Source organism: Thamnophis sirtalis, unplaced genomic scaffold (assembly GCF_051295495.1).
Source record: "Thamnophis sirtalis isolate CommonGarterSnake01/CBP01778 unplaced genomic scaffold, rThaSir2_p1.2 scaffold_12, whole genome shotgun sequence".
Taxonomy (NCBI): domain Eukaryota; kingdom Metazoa; phylum Chordata; class Lepidosauria; order Squamata; family Natricidae; genus Thamnophis; species Thamnophis sirtalis.
The window spans coordinates 58,549,740-58,568,558 of record NW_028261392.1 but is presented as its reverse complement, the minus strand read 5'-3'; the positions used below and the strand labels follow the sequence as shown (position 1 = coordinate 58,568,558).

The 18,819-nt window shown below is 40.3% G+C and overlaps 1 protein-coding gene across 2 annotated transcripts in view; it reads left to right on the top strand.

Annotated features, from left to right (window-relative positions):
* Positions 1–18,819, top strand: part of ASTN1 (astrotactin 1) — a 289,142-nt gene that overhangs the window by 81,731 nt on the left and 188,592 nt on the right. For both annotated transcript variants that reach the window (XM_087726796.1, XM_087726795.1), the window contains exon 2: positions 18,570–18,757. In XM_087726796.1, the coding sequence (XP_087582922.1) occupies positions 18,570–18,757 (188 nt within the window). The remainder of the gene's footprint in view (positions 1–18,569; positions 18,758–18,819) is intronic.

Sequence of the window (18,819 nt, the reverse complement as noted above, 5' to 3'; positions counted from 1 at the left end):
TCAGTGTTCTAGGGGACAGGACATGTCATAATGATCTTGGTTATAGGAAAGTGATTTTCTAGTTGGTTGTTAAAAAAGCCTTTCCTCATGGTAAGAGTCATTGGACAACGGAATCAATTTCCAAGGGAGATGGTAAATTCCCCTTCATTGTATATATCCAAGCAGAAGCTGGCCAGACTTTAATTTGGATTTGTGAATCTAATGAAAGAGGGAAAGTATTAAATATGTAGAGTACTAATTGCACTGTCTCTATTGAGTAATTTGTTTGACCTCAATTGCAGGATCTTAATTCTTTGCTTTTGCTATTGTCGTTAAAGGTAGTACAGGAAGATAAAGATGTAGGAAATTAAAAAAGAACTGGTTGCACTACAAGAACAAATATGACTACGATAAAAGAGAATCAAGCATTAACAAAAGTAGACGCACCATAGGGAAATTTAGGAACTATTTAAAAGAAGAGGAAGTCATTGGCTGTTTGAGTTATGAAACTGGTCAATGAAAAGCCAGCTGTGTGCATTTTATTTAAACAGTCTTTGCTGGACTTCTGCTTTGCTTATCAAAGAGTTATGGTGAAAAACATTAGCAATAGCAATAGCAGTTAGACTTATATACCGCTTCATAGGGCTTTCAGCCCTCTCTAAGCGGTTTACAGAGTCAGCATATCGCCCCCAACAATCCGGGTCCTCATTTTACCCACCTCGGAAGGATGGAAGGCTAGTTAACAATCTGGGCATTCCTCAATCCATTTTGTAGCTTTAATAAAATGTCTTGATTTAAAAATGTATAAAACATCTTTTGTTTTGAGCTCAATTTCTTAAGTTGCAGAGGTTTTTTTTTTTTACTTTGTGATAAATTATTGATTAGGTTCATTCAGTGCACTAAATGATAACTGATTTATTATGTAAACTACAATTGTCATTGTAGAACAAATATAAATAAACCACATTGTGACTGAACATGGTATGCAGAAACACTGCAATGCGATGGACCAAAACTTTCTACATGTTTGAAACTTTCCTTATATATTTGTTGAAACATTTTGAATTTTTTTTCATTACCCAGGCTCTTCCAGGCTCATAGCGCACTCCATATGGAGAGGTGGCTGCAAGAGCTGCCTTAACTCCAGGAATATAGCAATAGCAATAGCAGATAGACTTATATACCGCTTCATAGGGCTTTCAGCCCTCTCTAAGCGGTTTACAGAGTCAGCATATCGCCCCCACAGTTTGGGTCCTCATTTCACCCACCTCGGAAGGATGGAAGGTGAGTCAACCTTGAGCCGGTGAGATTAGAACCGCTGAACTGCAGATAACAGTCAGCTGAAGTGGCCTGCAGTACTGCACTCTAACCACTGCACCACCTCGGCTCTTACCCATCCCCTACCAGTCTACAATATGATAATACCTCTTTGTAATTGGGGAAACTGCATTCTTCTGTAGGAACATGGGAGATATAAGAAAGTACCTAAGATAATTGGTAGAGGAAAAAGTAGTCCGTGGCTTGAAGCTGATGAAGTAAGAGCTTCTGACTCTGATACCAAAGAGCCCTGTTTTGTGACCAAGGCAGATGGTAGAGAACTTGGGAGAAAAGAGTAGCTGAAAGTCTGTTAATGTGTGTGTGTGTGTGTGTGTGTGTGTGTGTGTGTGTGTGTGTGTGTTGTATTTGTGCTGATAAATAAATAAAGGGAGACTAGTATAGATCTATTTCAAGCTATTTAGCTCTCATCAGCTAGCCATACCCTTACTGGGATTAGAACCTGTGCTGTATTGCATCTTAGGCAGATGTGTTAACCACTAAGCCACAGAGTTCTACTCCTTATCAGCTGAGCCAGGGTGATAGGTATGTATTTAGAGTTACAACCCCTGTACAGTCAGCTTATGCAGAGGAGGAGAGCCTTTTTAAGCCAAACATGCACAGCCCTTGCTTCTGTTCAACTATTCTCTGCTGTTTCTCTGACATTCATGCAGACTTGCAAATTGCCAGTTACCCATGTCTCCAGGGCAAACATTAATTTATTCTCAATGAGCAGCTTATGTCAGATACTTCACAAATGGCCCCATGACTAAGTGCTTATGTAAAGGTGAGCTGTAGCATTTAATGTGGGCTATTCATGTTTTTTTTTAAAATTCAAAGGTTTTATTTCTTTTAAAACACAAATATTTCATCATTCGTCAATCATTAAAACATCGAAGTACAATTTTTTTGTCTTTGTACCCCTCCCTCCCTCCACCCCCTACCCCCCCTCCTTCCCCCCCCGACTTCCCAGAACCCGTACACGGTATGGATTTTTTTAAAAAAATAAATGTTTTTTTTAATTTTAATTTGAAACAAGTACAACATCTTTCTTTACATCTATAGAAAATGTATCAATCGATTACAGATAAACTTTGGTACATCTCCTCCACGGTCAACAAACATAACTCATATTAACTCAAGCATTATTATATATCCATTTTCATTTGACTGTAATTATTATTTAAAAATATTAATAAAAGTAATAATCTTGAACAATACATGCCCACACCCATGGGAAAAGAAAAAAATCAAAAAGAAAAGGCAAAAAAAAAGAAAGAAAAAAAAGACAAAAACGACAAAGGACAAGGCAGGGGAAAAAAAACAAAACACAGGTATCTATTATAAAAAAGAAGAAGTATATCAACTGGTTACAACATGCTTTGGTGCTTCTCTTCCATTAACTCATATTAATTCAAATATCTTAACTCAAATGTTTACCATATTAACATCATTATACCTCCAGTTTTAATTACCTATAGTTATTTAAACATCCTTCATCCTTAACTATGCCAAAGAATTAATCCATAACACATGCTGACATTTCATTTACTTACTTGTAAAATCAACATCAAATCCTCATATCCTATTTTAGCTGAACATCCATAATCTTTGGTTATATCATATATCGTAACATTTTCCCAGTATTGATTAACATTTGGTTGTATGTATTTTATTTAGTTTTTTTAATAGTGATAATTATTGTAAATACTCTTTACACGGTATGGATTTTTAACAAACACAGTCTAAAATCTATTGGGGAAAAAAACGAAATAAAGAAATTAATGACATTCTGCATTGAGCTTAGCTTCTTCTTGCTGAACCAACTTTAAACAATTTAAATCATTTCTGATCTTAAGCATAGGCTATTCATGTTTCGGTGTTCAGTCATCCTTCTTCTAAAAAATGTCTAAATGCGGGTATCACATCTAGACATAATATCACATATTGTGTTCTGGCTCCTAAATATGGGGTACGAGAACAGAAGCTTAAAGGGAAGTTTTGAAACAAGATTGTAATAAGGGTACGAAAAAGCTACTACTATAGCTTCAAAGATTGTTTGGCAGTAAAAATACTTGAGGGCATCTTTTCAGACTATAGTTTTAAATTCTCTACCATGATTTATATTTTAAATTTAAATCTGGGTACTTGAGAGACCGCCTGGGTACTTGAGAGACCGCCTGCTGCCAATTACCTCCCACAGACCCATTAGATCTCACAGGGTTGGCCTCCTCCGGGTGCCATTTACCAGCCAATGCCACCTGGCTATTACCCGGGGGAGGGCCTTCTCTGTGGCAGCTCCGGCCCTCTGGAATGAACTCCCCGCAGGGATTCGGACCCTCACCTTTCTCCAGGCCTTCCGAAAAGCCATCAAAACCTGGCTTTGCCGGCAGGCCTGGGGGTGATGAGTTCCCTCCCCTCTCGACATGTATGGTTGTGCGACTGTTGTCGACTTTTATTATTTGTATTTTGTCTTTTATGTTCCCCTTTTCTTTCCCCCTTGAATTGTTCACCACCCTGAGTCCTCCCGGAGAAGGGCGGCATACAAATAATACAATACAATACAATACAATACAATACAATACAATACAATACAATACAATACAATTATTACACATATTAGAAAAATACTGTTATCTTTCAGTTTGGACAATTTTTTGAATTTTTCAATGTAATTTTACTTGTGATGACATCAGTGGTGGGATTCAGGCGGTTCGTACCTATTCGGGAGAACCGGTTGGTAACTTTCCAGGCAGTTCGGAGAACCGGTTGTTGGAAGAAATCTCCTTTTGTTTTTTCCCCACTTTACAGGGCTAATCCTGTAAGGAAAGCAGGAAGGAAACACTCTGGTGTTGTTTCTAGCCTCATCTTTGTTGACCTGCTTACAGAAACTGCCTCTCCGGTTAACCCTGATTACATTGTAAGAGCTAAGGCGAAGTGCCCATCGACGGGAGTAACGTTGAGTTGGCCACGCCCACCCAGTCACGTGACCACTGAGTCCCGCCTACCCAGCTGACCATTAGGGCAGAGAACCGGTTGTTAAACTATTTGAATCCTGCCACTGGATGACATGTCTGGGTTATAATGCTTAATAAAAGGTGTATTGTGATAGAGATATGTCTCTTGAGAAACCTATATGCGGGTCAAGAAGCAACAGTGAGAACTGGACATGGAACCACTGATTGGTTTGAAATTAAGAAAGGAGTTCGGCAAGGCTGTATACTGTCGCCCTGCCTATTTAACTTATATGCAGAGCACATCATGAGAAAGGCAAGGCTAGATGAATCAAAAGCTGGAATTAAGATTGCCGGGAGAAATATCAACAACCTGAAATATGCAGATGATACCACTCTAATGGTAGGAAGTGAAGAGGAACTAAAGAGCCTCTTGATGCGGGTGAAGAAGGAGAGTGCAAAAGTTCTCTTGAAACTCAAAATTAAGAAAACTAAGATCATGGCATCTGGCCCTCTCAATTCCTGGCAAATAGATGGGGAGGAAATGGTGGTAGTGACAGATTTTATTTTCCTGAGCTCCAAGATCACCGCAGATGGGGACTGAAGCCAAGAAATTAAAAGACGCTTGCTTCTGGGGAGGAAAGCTATGGCAAATCTAGACAGCATACTAAAAAGCAGAGACATCACCCTGCCAATAAAAGTGTGCATAGTCAAGGCTATGGTTTTCCCAGTTGCAATGGATGGCTGTGAAAGTTGAACCATAAGAAAGGCTGAGCCAGGCCACCCCCTGAAGAGGAGAATATGTAAACACAACAACGGATAGAGTGGATGGAGGGAGGAGTAGAAGGAAAGATAGGAAGGTGAGGAGAAAGGAGAGGAATAGGAGAAAGGGAAAGGCAGAGGAAGAATTGGAGGGAATGTAAGAGTAGGAAAGAGGGGAGGAAAGGGAAGAAGAGGGGAAGGGTAAAGGGGAGGAAGGGGAAGGAGAGAAGGAGAGGAAGGGGAAGGAGAGGAGGAAGGAAGGAAGATTTTTTTTTTTTAGATTTTATTTATTATTTATAGGCCGCCCTTTTCCCTGAGGGGACTCAGGGCGGCTTACAATTCATGGGAGGGGGTGTGCAAGACAAAACATAAGACAGTACGTGAATAAAAAAATAAACAATAAAACACAACTTTCATTCAACATTCAGGTGGGGCGGATTAAAATCTTTATCCCCAGGCCTGACGGGATAGCCAGATCTTAAGGGCTGTGCGGAAGGTCTGGACGGTGGTGAGGGTGCGAATCTCCACAGGGAGATCGTTCCAAAGGAAGGAAGGAGAGAAGAAAGAGAAGAAAGGGGGAAGGAAGGAGGGAAGGAAGGAGGGAAGGAAAGAGAAGGAGAGAAGAAAGGAGGGAAGGAAGGAGAGAAGGAGAGAAGAAAGGAGGGAAGGAAGGAGGAAATGTAGGAGAGAAGGAAGGGGGGAAGGAAGGAGGAAAGGAGGGAAGGAGGGAAGAAGAAGTAGGACCGTTGTAAGATAAGATGGATTTATGGGATGGTAAGAAAGTAATTTCAAGTATATTGTCAACCGTAGGGGAAAAATTGTTATAAATACATGTTATTAATAGCAGTTATGAGATCATATAATTGTGAATGCATATATGAAATTGATAAAATAAAAAAATTAATTAAAAAAGAAAGAAAGAAAGGCTGAGCACCTTTGAGTTATGGTGCTGGAGAAGACTCCTGCGAGTCCGTTGGACTGCAAGGCGATCAAAAACCGGTCAGCCCCAGAGGAGATCAACCCTGATCGCTCTTTAGAAGGCCAGATCCTGAAGATAAAACTCAAATACTTTGGCCACTTAATGAGAAGGAAGGACTCGCTGGAGAGTCCTTCTGCTAATGCTGGGAAAGATTGAGGGCAAAAGAAGAAGGGGATGACAGAGAATGAGGTGGCTGGATGGAGTCACCGAAGCAGTAGGCGTGAGCTTAAACGGACCCAGGCCTGGAGGAACGTTGTCCATGGGGTCGCGATGGGTCGGACATGACTTCGCAACTAAGAACAACATGGCCCACATATTACTGAGTGTATTGAAAAATGTTTTCTCCCAAGTATATTTACTTTTAGATTGACTTCAGCATTTTACAACATTGCTGGCTTAGCTAATGGAGCATGCAGCCCATTGAAAACCTCAGGTTTCTCTGAACAGAATAAGGCAGTAGATTAATGCAAAGCCCTCCAAACAGCACTTTTCAAATTCATTGGCATAATCAAACACCTCTTCTAAATATTGAAGTTGCTTCATTCTCTATAAAAGCTCAGTGAGACTCCTTCAAAAGCTTTCCCAGTTGCCTGTCTTTGTTTGTATATATTTGTACATATCTACACAACAATTCTCCTGGTGCTGAAGACTGCACAAGTATTTTGTATAGACAATCAGAGGCAGCCTTTGAAATCTCCATGTGAGTTTTCTGGAATATGCTGCTACCTTCAGGAGGGGGAATTTGCTCACACCAGAATATAATCTATAATATAAAACTGAACTAGAACTGCACACATCATGTACAGCAGGTTTGATTAGGCATCATATCAGAGGTGGGTTCCTACCAGTTCACACCTATTCGGTAGAACCGGTTCGTCAAATCTACCGAACTGGTTAGAAGAGGTTCCACCAGTGGACCCGGAAAGCAGGCCACACCTACAGAAGAGGTTCCACAATTTTTGTAAACCCACCACTGGTCCTTGGATATGATTATTCTACACTATCATGCTCCTATTTATAAATTTCAATGCCTCTGTGAAAGGTAAGGATGACTACTGCGTTTGTGGTGCAATCAGAACATTGCGTGTGTTGAAGTTGTTTTAACGCAAATCAAAGATGCCTTTTAAAAAACCAAGTTTGCATCATATTCTTATGCACGCCAGTGCTGTGTGTGAGTTAATTTAAGGTGGTTCTGACAAGTGTCATCAGCATCTTCATATCCGGTCACATGAGCGGCAAGCCACTCCCATCCAGTCACATGAGCGGCAAGCCACTCCCATCTGGTCACATGGGCAGCAAGCCACTCCCACAAAGGAGGCCACACCCACAGAGTAGGTTCGAACAATTTTTGAAACCCACCACTGCATCATATCAGCATGTTTCCCTCGCACAAAACCTGGGATTATAATCCCAGATTTGTTGTTTGTTAAGCATGCTTATCCACCACAACAAATAGGTGCTTCTTGGTTTTGTGGGGTTCTTAAGTATAAGAAATACATCTGTCATCTTTTCGGCCAGTTCCTTGAAATTCTGACATTGTGTGTTGCTTCAGCTGCTTACAGTAAATGCAGAAGGAGGCAGCTCGGTGAAGGTGAAATGGATTTCTTTCAAAGCTTTGCTTTCCATAAGCAAATGGCCTCCTGCTGCTTCGGGGGCTTTTGAAAGGAGCCTGATTCCCTGGTGTACTAAGCCTGCCATGTTCAAGCCTTTGCTGATTTATATAGATCATCAATTTGGTAATTATGCATACATGCAGCCTTAATTGCCTCCATTTACAGATTTATGATTTAAGCCAATTTTTGAAACTCTGGAACAGGCTTGATTAGACCCCAAACTCCCTTGCCCTGATTAGTTTTTGTGCAATGGGATCGGTGGACTTCCCTGCTCCTTTTAGGAAAGATACATTAATGAGCTGTGGTCGGACCCATCTTTTTTTCATTTATTTTTATTTGTCATGCTAATAATTTTTTAAAAAACCCATCTCTGTTGAACTTCTTGGTAATGAATTTGCCTTAAGACTGGCCACACTGCCTGGGGAATTCTAGCAATAGCAATAGCAATAGCAGTTAGACTTATATACCGCTTCATAGGGATTTTTGAATCCAGGAAAGGGAAAAACTTAAGAAGGAAATTCAGAGTAAATTTGCCTTAATTACATCAGTTGTACAGAACTACTATTTTGCTGGGCTTTCAAGATTTTGCTACATTACCCTACCGTTTTAGAAAACTAATTGGTTCCAGTTTTCTGGACTTGCCACCCTTACAAAGCTTGACACATAACATTTGCAAATAACGTAGAACTGAGTCTTACACCTTTGCCCAAAGGGAATCCATGTTAACTTTCATTCAATGCAATCAGTCTGTAGAACCAACCCAGAATCTTTGGTACATTTCCTTGGATAATCCCAGAACAGGATATTATCTATGTCACTATTTGGCCAGCTGCTTTTGGGGCATCCAAACATAACAGAGCAGTTTCCATTTCTGCCCAGTTATAGCAATAGCAATAGCAGTTAGACTTATATACGGCTTCATAGGGCTTTCAGCCCTCACTAAGCGGTTTACAGAGTCAGCATATTGCCCCCAACAACAATCCGGGTCCCCATTTTACCCACCTCCGAAGGATGGAAGGCTGAGTCAACCTTGAGCCGGTGAGATTTGAACAGCCGAACTGCAGAACTGCACTCAGCTGAAGTAGCCTGCAGTGCTGTACTCTAACCACTGCGCCACCTTGGCTCCTGTTCTATGGGTAAGAAGAAGTTGTGATAGTAAGGCAGAGCTTTTTCTGTAGTGGCTCCACATTCCTTTGATATTCTTCCCAAGGAAGAAAGTTAAGCTTATTTGGTTTACAGTTAGACTACAACATATGCTGGTGGCTTTGGATAATTTGTGATGCTGTAATATTTTATCTGGTGCCACTATTTTTATATATAATATATAATGTATATGGTGTTTTAATACTTTAATCTTGTTTTTCCTATAAATTGTTATTGCCTTTGGTTGTGTGATTTTAAATTGCTTAACTGAATACTATAAATGCCCTTTGGAGGATAATTCATCTTGACATTTATGGAGTAGGGTTGTTATTAAATCAAGTTTTGAAACTGCATGAACACAATTTGAATTGTAAAAATTACATACAGACAGACCCACCATTAGTAAAATTATGCCCAAAATAGAAAAGTAGCAAAAAGCAGTAAGTAAAATAAACTTGTGAAAGGAGAGGATTATCACTGCAATCTGGCTAAAGATAATTAATGACAACCTCATTCACTTTACCATTCCACATCTTTTCTGTGCTTTCTGGATGATGATAATAATTGGAAGCTTTCCGATACGGTACCGTATCATGGAGATTAGACCATTCTAGCTCATAATTGCCTGAATAGTGACTAGGAGGCAATCTAAAGATGTTTAGAGGAGATCACAGATTAGATGAAGAATCTTCAATTTGTGAAGCATGTCTTATTTGATTGAACTACAGCTGCTTCCATAGAATTAAATTGATCTGCTATTCACAAGGCAATTAAGAACCAATACTTGACCAGGATTGAGTCCAAAATTTCCATTGCTAAACAAGTCAGTTGTTAAGTGTGTTTCACCCCATTTTTATGACCTTTGTTGTTAAGTGAATCATTGCGGTTGTTAAGTTAGTGCTGTGGCCCAGCAGGAGCCATTGAAGCTGCCACCAGACTCCGACAGCGAGGGGCCCTATGAGTCGGCTCTGGAGGATGTGGAGGACCCTGGACAGGATTCCGACTCCGAGCAGGGCGCAGAGAGGCTGGTTGGCCACCAGGAGGCGCCTGAGTCTTGGACTAGTGGGGAGGAGACAAGGGAGAGTGAGCCGGATGCCAGCAGTGAGTTGTTCCTGGATGCACGGCACCGAAGAGCTAATAGGCGTCAGGAACAGTTGCGCAGTTACAGGAGGTAATTGCACTCAGCTGGTGGTCATTAGGCTCCTCTCCAGACTATAAAAGGACTGCTTGTGCACACGCCCCTCTTGCAGAAGTCAATGCAGGAACTAATGTCAGAGAACATTACTGTGAGCTTGGTAGGCTGGATTGCTGTCATGACTTATCTGTGCTGGATTGCTGCCCAAGCTTGTCTGTGCCGGTTTGCTGCCAAGGACCTGTCTGTCTGTTAATTAAATGCCGTAACTTATCTTTGGCTCCGAGTGTGTGTTGGTGTGGGACGAGGGGGGTCAGAACAGTTAGTAACATGACTGTAAGTGAATTTAGCTCCCTCCTTGCCTTTGCTTGTCAGAAGGTTGCAAAAGGTGATCACATGACCCTGGAATGCTGCAAGCATCATAAATAAATGCCAGTTTCAAATATCCCAATTTTGACTATGTGACCATAGGGATGCTGCACTAACGGTTGTAAGTGTAAAACATGGTCATGTCTTTGCAGTGCCATTGTGTCTCTGACGGTTGCTGAACGAGTTGTCATAAGTTGAGGACCACCTGTAAATGAAGCAATTGGATTAAAGAAACACAGACTACAATTTTCAATAGTTAATAGAGATTGTTTAACTAGATACTGTTTCCAAATACTACCATATAAAATTATGGTTAAAACATGTAGAAGGAAGAACATGTGTATGGCACTGAGCTTGTTGGAAGAGTTATGATATTAAAATATTAAGCAATCATTCATGATAATCCTATCACAGAGTATAAACCTCGCTCCAACTGAGAACACAGTTCTTTGCAGATCTTTAGATGAAGCCTGGTATAGGTATGGATCAATTCACAATCCTGGGCTTATTTGTAGTTCAGATAATCTTGGTTCATGATCCTGACCTTATTCATAGCATAATACCAGAGGTGGGTTCCTACCGGTTCACACCAGTTTGGTAGAACCGGTTCGTCAAATCTACCGAACCTGTTAGAAAAAATTCCACCAGTGGATCCGGAAAGCAGGCCACACCTACAGAAGAGGTTCCAAAATTTTTTGAAACCCACCACTGCATAATACCCATCCCCTACCTGTCTATTATATGATAATACCTCTTTGCAATTGGGGAAACTGCATTCTTCTTTAGGAACATGGGAGATATAAGAAATTACCTAAGATAATTGGTAGAGGAAAAAGTAGTCCGTGGCTTGAAGCTGGTGAAGTAAGAGCCTCTGACTCTGATACCAAAGAGCCCTGTTTTGTGACCAAGGCAGATGGTAGAGAACTTGGGAGAAAAGAGTAGCTGAAAGTCTGTTAATTCAAATAGATGAAAGGATGGCACCCATGATTTGAGCCTTGGGGTTGACATATATATGCTGTAGGGGAGATTTCCTGCGTGCTGCTGTATGTTGAACTTCAATAGCAATAGCAATAGCAGTTAGACTTATATACCACTTCATAGGACTTTCAGCCCTCTCTAAGCGGTTTGCAGAGTCAGCATATCGCCCCCAACAACAATCCGGGTCCTCATTTTACCCACCTCGGAAGGATGGAAGGCTGAGTCAACCTTGAGCCGGTGAGATTAGAACCGGTGAACTGCAGATAACAGTCAGCTGAAGTGGCCTGCAGTACTGCACCCTAACCACTGCGCCACCTCGGCTCTATTCACATCACAGGGTTGTTATTGTGGGGGAAATAGGAGGACTTCCTTGCATTATTTGTAAAATTAATAAAATGGGATACAAAAAAATAAAGTAAAAATAATCTGTTGGGTTCATTGCCAATGTTGTTTATAGACTGAACTCAGCTTTAGTAATCACAACTAGTTCTGGACAGTATCAAGCAAGAGCTATGGCTTTCAAGCCAAGGTTTGACCAGCAGTTGGTTTTTGTGCCAGAATTAACTTGCTGAGGTTAGGAAGAGGCATGAAGTTTTTACATGTCATACTACACACAGTGCACTTAGTAATGCCTTAACTGCATCTTAGAAAAAAAAGATCTTTTTGTTTCTGTCACAGTGTTAAGAGATGGAACTTTCCATAAAGAGGCTGATAGAGTGTCAGATAACAATGATCAAAGCTGTATCTCTAAAGCAAATGACTGCTGAAATTCTCTGCCATCCATTTGTGGAAAGTTGAAATACAAATCTCTTCCATGAAAAATAAAGTTGATGTAGTTCTATTTTCTTGGCTTCAATGAATAGGATACTCATTTCAAAGAAATTCTAAGCTCAACATATTTTTGCAATTCAACATTCTTGCAAACTTGCCGAAGGTTTTTTTTTGGCGGGGGGGGGGGGGGATTCGTCTGTTAGGCTTTACAGGACAAAGACAACGAAAAAAGAAAAATACTCATATTGCAATTCAGACACCTAAATTCTGAAATCTTTATGCTGGTGCTTGCATATATTTAGTTTTATCCATAATCAAGAGCACTAGGAGCTCTTTTTAAAAGTAGGAAAAGAATCAAAGAAGGGTGTCATGGCATATTCCTCTGTGTTGCTCTGCTCCTCAGAGAGAATAATCGAACACCCAGGCAAATGCTGGATCAAACACCATGCCTCAGTTGTGAATATGTTCACATTCTCTATGATGAGCAATGAGCTTCCTTTGTTCCCTGCACCACGCCTTAATTTGCAAAAACTCTTTGTCCTCTTTGCTGAAATAAGCACTTAAAGAAATTAGCCTTCAGTCCATCATCTGTATAATGCACCCTCTCCTCCTACCCCAAATATACATTTTGCTTAGATTTCTTAAATACGCTTAGATGCCTTGCCAAGAGGGAATGGCCATTGCCTTGATAGTCAGCCTTGAACAGACATTTTTTGTTCATAGGTTTTGTTCAATTAAGGTGGCCCTGGAAATTGCATCCCATCTTCCCTTAATAGTAAGAAGAAAGTGCAGTATGATTTAACTAGCATGAATTGTCTATAAGAATGATTCCAACGTTTTGGCTCTGGAAAGTTTTGGGCTTCCTCACTGCTAGTTTTTCCTTTACCTGCACAGAGATTGGTCTGTCATATCTTTTGCCCCAAGGCTGAAAAAACTTGCAAAGAAGAAAGAACAAGACATTTTTTTACAATAGCTCTGCCTCCAGTTGCACCAGCTGTGTGTTATGGTTGCATTTATATTTTAGAAGGAACATGGAAGACCCATGTGTGATACTTGAAGGAGCCTGGTACTCATCTTCCTTCTGTTTACCTGGGGAAAAAAAGGGGGAGTGTTTACTGATCAGCCAATGGTTCCACCACAAAACTGCATTCGACTAAACTGCGCTCGACCAAACTGCATAGCTGATATCATCAACAGGGCGACAACAGTGCGGAGACAGAAGCACGCTGTAAACGCTAAACCTAAAATTAACCCCTAAACTTAAACCTAACCCCCCTAAACCTAATCCTAAACCTAACCCTAAACCTCACCCTTAACCTAACCCTAACCCTAAACCTAACCTTTAACCTAACCCTAAACCTAATCCTAACCCTAACCCTAACCCTAAACCTAACCCTAACCCTTAACCTAACCCTAAAGCTAACCCTAAACCTAACCTTTAACCTAACCCTAAACCTAATCCTAACCCTAACCCTAACCCTAAACCTAACCCTAACCCTTAACCTAACCCTAAAGCTAACCCTAAACCTAACCCTTACCTTAAGTTGAATCGGCTTGCTTTCAAAGCGCTATTTAAAGCACCCTTCTTTCTCCGCGCTCGCTGTTGTCGCCCTGTTGATGACGTCAGCGACGCAGTTTAATCGGGCGCGGCTTAGTCGAGCGCGGTTTTGTCGTGCCACACAGCCAATTGCAGTTGAGGCTCAATTTGAATGGCATCTCCATTCATCCTAAAAAGTTAATTCAGCTCATGGTGGTTTCATGGTATGAACTATAAAGATAAGTTTTATGGATGGATATTTATATGGATATTTAAATAAAATAATATCACTACTTAGATATTACCAGCTGTTTTTAACAATGTAAATATTGTGCTTTGTATCTTAAGCAGTTTTAACAGTAGAACATTCAAAGAATCTCAGATTGGGATTTCCAGGATTTGAATTGTAATTTACAATTTTTAACAAGAGAAAAAAAAAACAATTATCATAACATATTAGAATGTAGCAGATTAGTGTTCAACTAAACAAAAGATAGAATTTGTATTCTCAAATTTTTGCCCACCATCTACTTATTTTATTCGCTTTACAAGCCTCTCCAAACTTGGCATCTTTAAGATTTGGAGACCTCAACTTCTAAAATTCCTCAGCCAACCATGCTGGCTGGGGAATTCTGGGAGTTGAAGTCCACAAGTCTTAAAGATGCCAAGTTTGGAAGGCCCTGCTTTAATGTTGAATGTTGAATGTTGATTTTATTTATATGCCGCCCTTTCCCCCCCGAAGGGGACTCAGGGCGGCTCACAACTCAAACCAGGGAAAAGGGGATACAGACAAAATTAAAACGACACAAAACAATGTATGGTTTAAAACACACAACAGTCATACCATTCGAGATGGGGGCAACAGTTCTTTAGCCCCAGGCCTGTCGGAACAGCCAGGTTTTAAGGGCTTTGCGGAAGGCCTGGAGGGTGGTCACTGCACTTAAAATTGCTATGACTTTGAGTGCTATATGATTCCGTTTCCCCCCAACACTGCTTAAAAGAAATAACAAAACAATAGGAACTCAACAATCCATACAAAATATGTAAACAATTGGAATATAAAAGGCCCAACATTAAGATATCTTTTTTAAATCAGAGAGATGAGTCATAGCTGATGAAACTGTCATGTTTTAATGGATTTTTCCCAAAGCTAGAATGGAAGAGGTCATTTAAATATTTGGACACCTGCTATTCCAATTTTTAATTTTAAAAAGAGAAGTCAAGTACTGCCAAATTTAATATCCAAAAGTTTGCCAAATTCAAAATTCTGCCTGCTTTTCTCTCACATACAGTTTTGTGTTAACTGTTCCATCATTGTTTAAACATTAGATATTTAGCAACACTTCATGTTACTTATATATCTATCTTTACTCTGTTGAAATCACTTCTTTTTCCTTTAGAATATTGTCAATGCTGGGATCAGTATCAAGTTTGTTTGCACTGGATTTTGTACATGACTCCTATCCATCTAAACTGGGTCCATGATATATTGTGATGGCCACCTTATATTATATCAGTAGGGTAGGATGCAGAGGTGGGTTCCTACCAGTTCGCACCTATTCGGTAGAACCGGTTCGTCAAATCTACCAAACCGGTTAGAAGAGGTTCCACCAGTGGACCTGGAAAGCAGGCCACACCTACAGAAGAGGTTCCAAAATTTTTTGAAACCCACCACTGTCCTTGGATATGATTATTCTACACTATCATGCTCATATTTATAAAACTCAGTGCCTCTGTGGAAGGTAAGGATGACTACTGCGTTTGTGGTGCAATCAGAACATTGCGTGTATTGAAGTTGTTTTAACGCAAACCAAAGATGCCTTTTAAAAAACAAGGTTACATCCTATTCTTATGCATGCCAGTGCTGTGTGTGAGGTAATTTAAGGTGGTTCTGACAAGTGTCATCGGCATCTTCATATCCGGTCACATGGGCGGCAAGCCACTCCCATCCAGTCACATGGGCGGCAAGCCACTCCCACAAAGGAGGCCACACCCACAGAGTAGGTTCAAACAATTTTTGAAACCCACCACTGGTAGGTTGCCTGTACTAGTGAAAGCCTGCAAATGTAGAAGGCCTTCAACACCTCCTCCTTGTTAGTTTTGCAGCAGTTTTGCAGAATGACCTTTATTAAGGCGTCTCCAGAAAGGAGTGCCTGTTTTTATCATGTTTAAAAAGGATTAGGGCTATATGCCCTTGGTATGCTAAATTAGTCCATCTGTTAATGATGTCTTTTTTTTTAAGTGTACAGCTCATGAATCTATATGATGGGGTAGCATATTTAGATCCAGGGAGGTGGAAAAAGTGGAAAGCACAGCTTTCAAGTTCAAAGTTTGAAAGATATTGATGGTCGGGCTGATTCCCCCAAGTGACTTCCATTAAGGCCTTAGATGAAAAGTCATTAACACTGGCATTAACATCCAACAAATAGATTAAAAAAACAGCCATCTGGAGCCAAGGGTTAATAACTGTAAGGGAAAACATTTGTTACCTTTCAGTATACAGCGTATGGTAGCATCAGATGTGACCAGTGCCCTTAGCATCAATTGCTTGAGGTTGACTTTCCCAAGCACTCAAATGGTGTGGGATGATAATGGTGACAGATGCTAACTGTAATGATCATCGCCGCAGACATGATGGAGTGGAATGGGCAAAAATCATATTGATAGGACAAACATTTTAAGTGCAATCCTCAAAGAGAAGAGGGTGCCGAACAATTGATGAAAACCTTGCTGCAGCCTTTCCATTGAACCCCCATTAATGTCCTTTTCATTTGGAGCACTGCTGTTTTCCTGAGCACATTGTGATTCAATAGAATTGTTTATTTGCATAGAGGGATCTAACGTATTTTATGGCGCTCTATCCATCCCGTTTTCAGTTAATTCTTCTGAATGGTTTTTTTTTTTTTTTTTTGGCTAGAATTGGCAAAGCTGGAGATGTGATGAGATCAAATTTAGTGGCTATTCTGAGTCATTAAATGCTGAAATAAATGACACTATGTCTACATAGAGGCAACTGATAATAGAAAGTAGGATAAGATTATATAATAGGACCCAAAGGGATTTTTTATGAAGATAGGATCATACCCAATGGCTTTAAATGGTTATTTTAAACATCCAGTAACTCCATGTACATTTTTAGCCTGGAGTTGGACTTATAAGAAAAGTTAATATTCTGGACACATAGTTGATTTATTAAATTAGTGTCTCCATGAATTGGCTCTTCAGCTTCTCTAGTTGTATTTAGATAAAATTTAATGTGCCCCTGGGTAGAAGAGCATATGTAAACATGCTGGCTTTCTTAGCTGTTTCTCTGCAGAGTTCACATTTCCTTTTAGAAATCATGGATGTGCTTAAGATTTGTTATCTAATCCTTCAAATACTGCTTTAATAATAATGGCAGCAGAATCAATGTGGAAAGAAGATTGGGGAGCTATTGAAACTACAACTCTGATAACATTTCAGGGTTCAGAGAAGTTGTAAGGAGTCTTTCCTTACCAGAGATCTGAGATATAAGATTTTTACAACCCCCGGTATGCCCAAATATGGGAGGAAGATCACTACAGAATGGATGGTGCCTGGATGGTCTCTTGTGACAAGCAGAAGGACAGAGAATGGAAGTAGTGATCTTCCTCCCATATTTGGGCATACCGGGGGTTGTAAAAATCTAATAGATACCTTTCACCCTGGCTTCACTGATAACGGATAAGAGCCTGTGGCCTAATGGCTAAGATGTCTGCCTAGTATGTTCAAATCCCAGTAAGGGTATGGCTAGCTGATGAGAGCTAAAAGCTTGAAATAGATCTATACTAGTCTCCTTTTATTTATTTATCAGCAAAAATACAACACAAAATGTAACACACACACACACACACACACACACACATATATATAATAGATATACATATGAATTTTACAGTACTATAAAAGTACAGTATAACAAGGAAAAGAAAAAAAGAAGAAAATTTAGAAAAAAAGAAACAAGATTTTGATTTCTGCCCTTATTCAATCATAATAATTAGCCAATAATGGCCATCTTATTCCTTACTCTCTCTCTTTAACGCTTTTTAATCCCCAAATCCATAAATCATCAGTTGTCTTTTCTTCTTATTGCAGAAAGTCCATATGAGTTTTCCAGGTTTTTTTTAAGTCTTAATTAGTGATCTGTGGCTTAGATAAATAATAATAACAATAAACAACTGGAGCATTAGCTTAAATTACAATCAATACAAAATGAGAATGAAGGATTTTATGCCTAAGGATCAAGTTAAGAAGAGCTTTTAAAACAATTGGAAGAGTCCAATGGACGAAGCAGCACATGCACCAACACCAACCTCCCAGTGGTGGGTTTCAAAAATTGTTCGAACCTACTCTGTGGGTGTGGCCTCCTTTGGGGGAGTGGCTTGCCACCCATGTGACCGGATGGGAGTAGCTTGCCGCCCATGTGACCAGATGGGAGTGGCTTGCCGCCCATGTGACCGGATATGAAGATGCCGACGACACTTGTCAGAACCACCTTAAATTACCTCACACACAGCACTGGCACGCATAAGAATATGATGTAAACTTGTTTTTTAAAAGGCATCTTTGGTTTGCGTTAAAACAACTTCAACACATGCAATGTTCTGATTGCACCAGCAGTAGTCATCCTTACCTTTCACAGAGGCACTGAGTTTTATAAATGTGAGCATAATAGTGTAGAATAATCATATCCAAGTAGCAGTGGTGGGTTTAAAAATTTTTTGGAACCTCTTCTGTAGGTGTGGCCTGCTTTACGGGTTCACTGGTGGAACCCTCTTCTAACCGGTTCGGTAGATTTGACAAACCGGTTCTACCGAATAGGTGCGAACCGGTAGGAACCCTGGGGGCATCAGTGCAAGAATGCTAGTTGGCACATACTGTTTTGGTTTTTTAAAGAGGCTATCCTGATACGTTCTAAAGTTCTAGTACACTTCCCATTGTCCCTGACTAATAACTGTTTTGGCTTGGGTTAGTGAGAGAATAACTCTAATTTGCGTTTATCGTCCTCTCTTATCCACAGAGATTTCAGGCAATACAGAAGATATCCCATTGGTGCGCTGGAGACAGCAGTGGCTGGAAAATGGCACCTTGCTCTTCCACATTCACCATCAAGATGGCACACCTGCCTCCCCTGGTTTAGAGCCCACAGAAGAACCCCAGAGCGAGTCAGCAGAAGAAGAGCTACGGATCCTTCACATCTCAGTAATGGCGAGTATCCATTTTGCCCTTTAAGTCTAAATAATCGCTGTCACCTTTTTACCCAGTAATCC